The sequence below is a fragment of the Galeopterus variegatus genome, unplaced genomic scaffold (genome assembly GCF_000696425.1).
Source record: "Galeopterus variegatus unplaced genomic scaffold, G_variegatus-3.0.2 Scaffold6364, whole genome shotgun sequence".
NCBI classification, from domain to species: Eukaryota; Metazoa; Chordata; class Mammalia; order Dermoptera; family Cynocephalidae; genus Galeopterus; species Galeopterus variegatus.
This window is the reverse complement of record NW_007732475.1, coordinates 89,243-90,424: the sequence shown is the minus strand read 5'-3', so window position 1 is coordinate 90,424 and position 1,182 is coordinate 89,243. Positions and strand designations below refer to the sequence as shown.

Here is a 1,182-nt window from a genome sequence, read left to right as displayed (position 1 = left end):
GCCCACATATGTGTCCCCATGCCTGAGGCGTGTGTCCCTGTGTGTGTCTGAGGCATGCAGTTTTGTGCCTGAGGCTTGTGTCCCTGTGTCTGAGGCATGTTTCCTAGTGTCTGAGGCATGCCTGGTGCCCTCCCCAGGAGGAAATGGCGCTTGAGCTCATTAACTGCTCTGACTACAAGCTGCGGCCGCACCAGCACTCCTTCCTGCGCAGCACTGTCATCCTCGTCCTGTCTCTGTTCATGGTACCCCTGGGGAGCCCGTGGTGGGGGCTGGAGACCGGGCTGAGTGAGGTCCCCCCAGCCCTGCCCACCCCGGCCGCCCTCCCGCAGATCTGCCTCATGATCGGCATGGCGCACGTCCTGGTGGTCTACCGGGTCCTGGCTGCTGCCCTCTTCAGCAGCTTGGCCTTGCCCTTCCTGGAGGAGCAGGTGACCACGGCCGTGGTGGTGACTGGGGCCCTGGTGCAGTATGTGACCATCGTCATCATGACCAAGGTGGGCTGGGGAAGGGCTGTGGGGGAGGTGGGGGCCGGGGGTCCTCTGAGGTCTCAGGTGAGACCCACTTGGTGCCCTCCTCCCTAGATCAACAAGCGTGTGGCCCTGAAGCTTTGTGACTTTGGTGAGAGGACGGGTCCCCATCCCCTCTCTGGGGACTCGGCAAGAGGGTTCAGGGCTGGGAGTCTTGGAGCCATGATCAGAGATCTGGGGGGTCCCTTCCTGCTGTCCCCAGTACCTCTCCCAGCAGCAGGGACAGGGGGGTGTGGGAGGGTCTCCGGGTGAGGGACGGGCAGGGGACGGGCCGGGCCACGTCTCTTTCAGAGAAGCCCAGGACCTTCTCAGAGCGAGAGAGAAAGTTCACGGTCAAGTTCTTCACGCTGCAGTTCTTTGCCCACTTCTCCTCTCTCGTGTACATCGCCTTCATCCTGGGCAGGTAGGGCTGCCAGTCCCACCTCCACCAGGATTAACGCTCAGAACGAGCAGAAACCCAACAGAGAAACCTGTGCCCGAAGCCCAGAGCAGACCCCACTGCTCACCCCCCGCCCACGATCCGATGCCGTGGCAGTGTGGTGGCTTCCAGGCTTTCCTACGGTTCGTGTGCAAACATACCCAGTGACAGTAGTGCTTTTTTTTTTTTGTCCTTTTTGAGACCGGCTGCACCACGCTCAGCCAGTGAGCGCTGTGA

General features: G+C 61.5%; 1 protein-coding gene across 1 annotated transcript in view; it reads left to right on the top strand.

The window, feature by feature from the left end:
• Positions 1 to 1,182, top strand: part of ANO9 (anoctamin 9) — a 15,710-nt gene that overhangs the window by 4,133 nt on the left and 10,395 nt on the right. The window contains exons 12-15 of the mRNA XM_008590781.1: positions 138 to 242; positions 330 to 494; positions 582 to 618; positions 819 to 930. Coding sequence (XP_008589003.1) covers positions 138 to 242; positions 330 to 494; positions 582 to 618; positions 819 to 930 — 419 coding nt within the window. The remainder of the gene's footprint in view (positions 1 to 137; positions 243 to 329; positions 495 to 581; positions 619 to 818; positions 931 to 1,182) is intronic.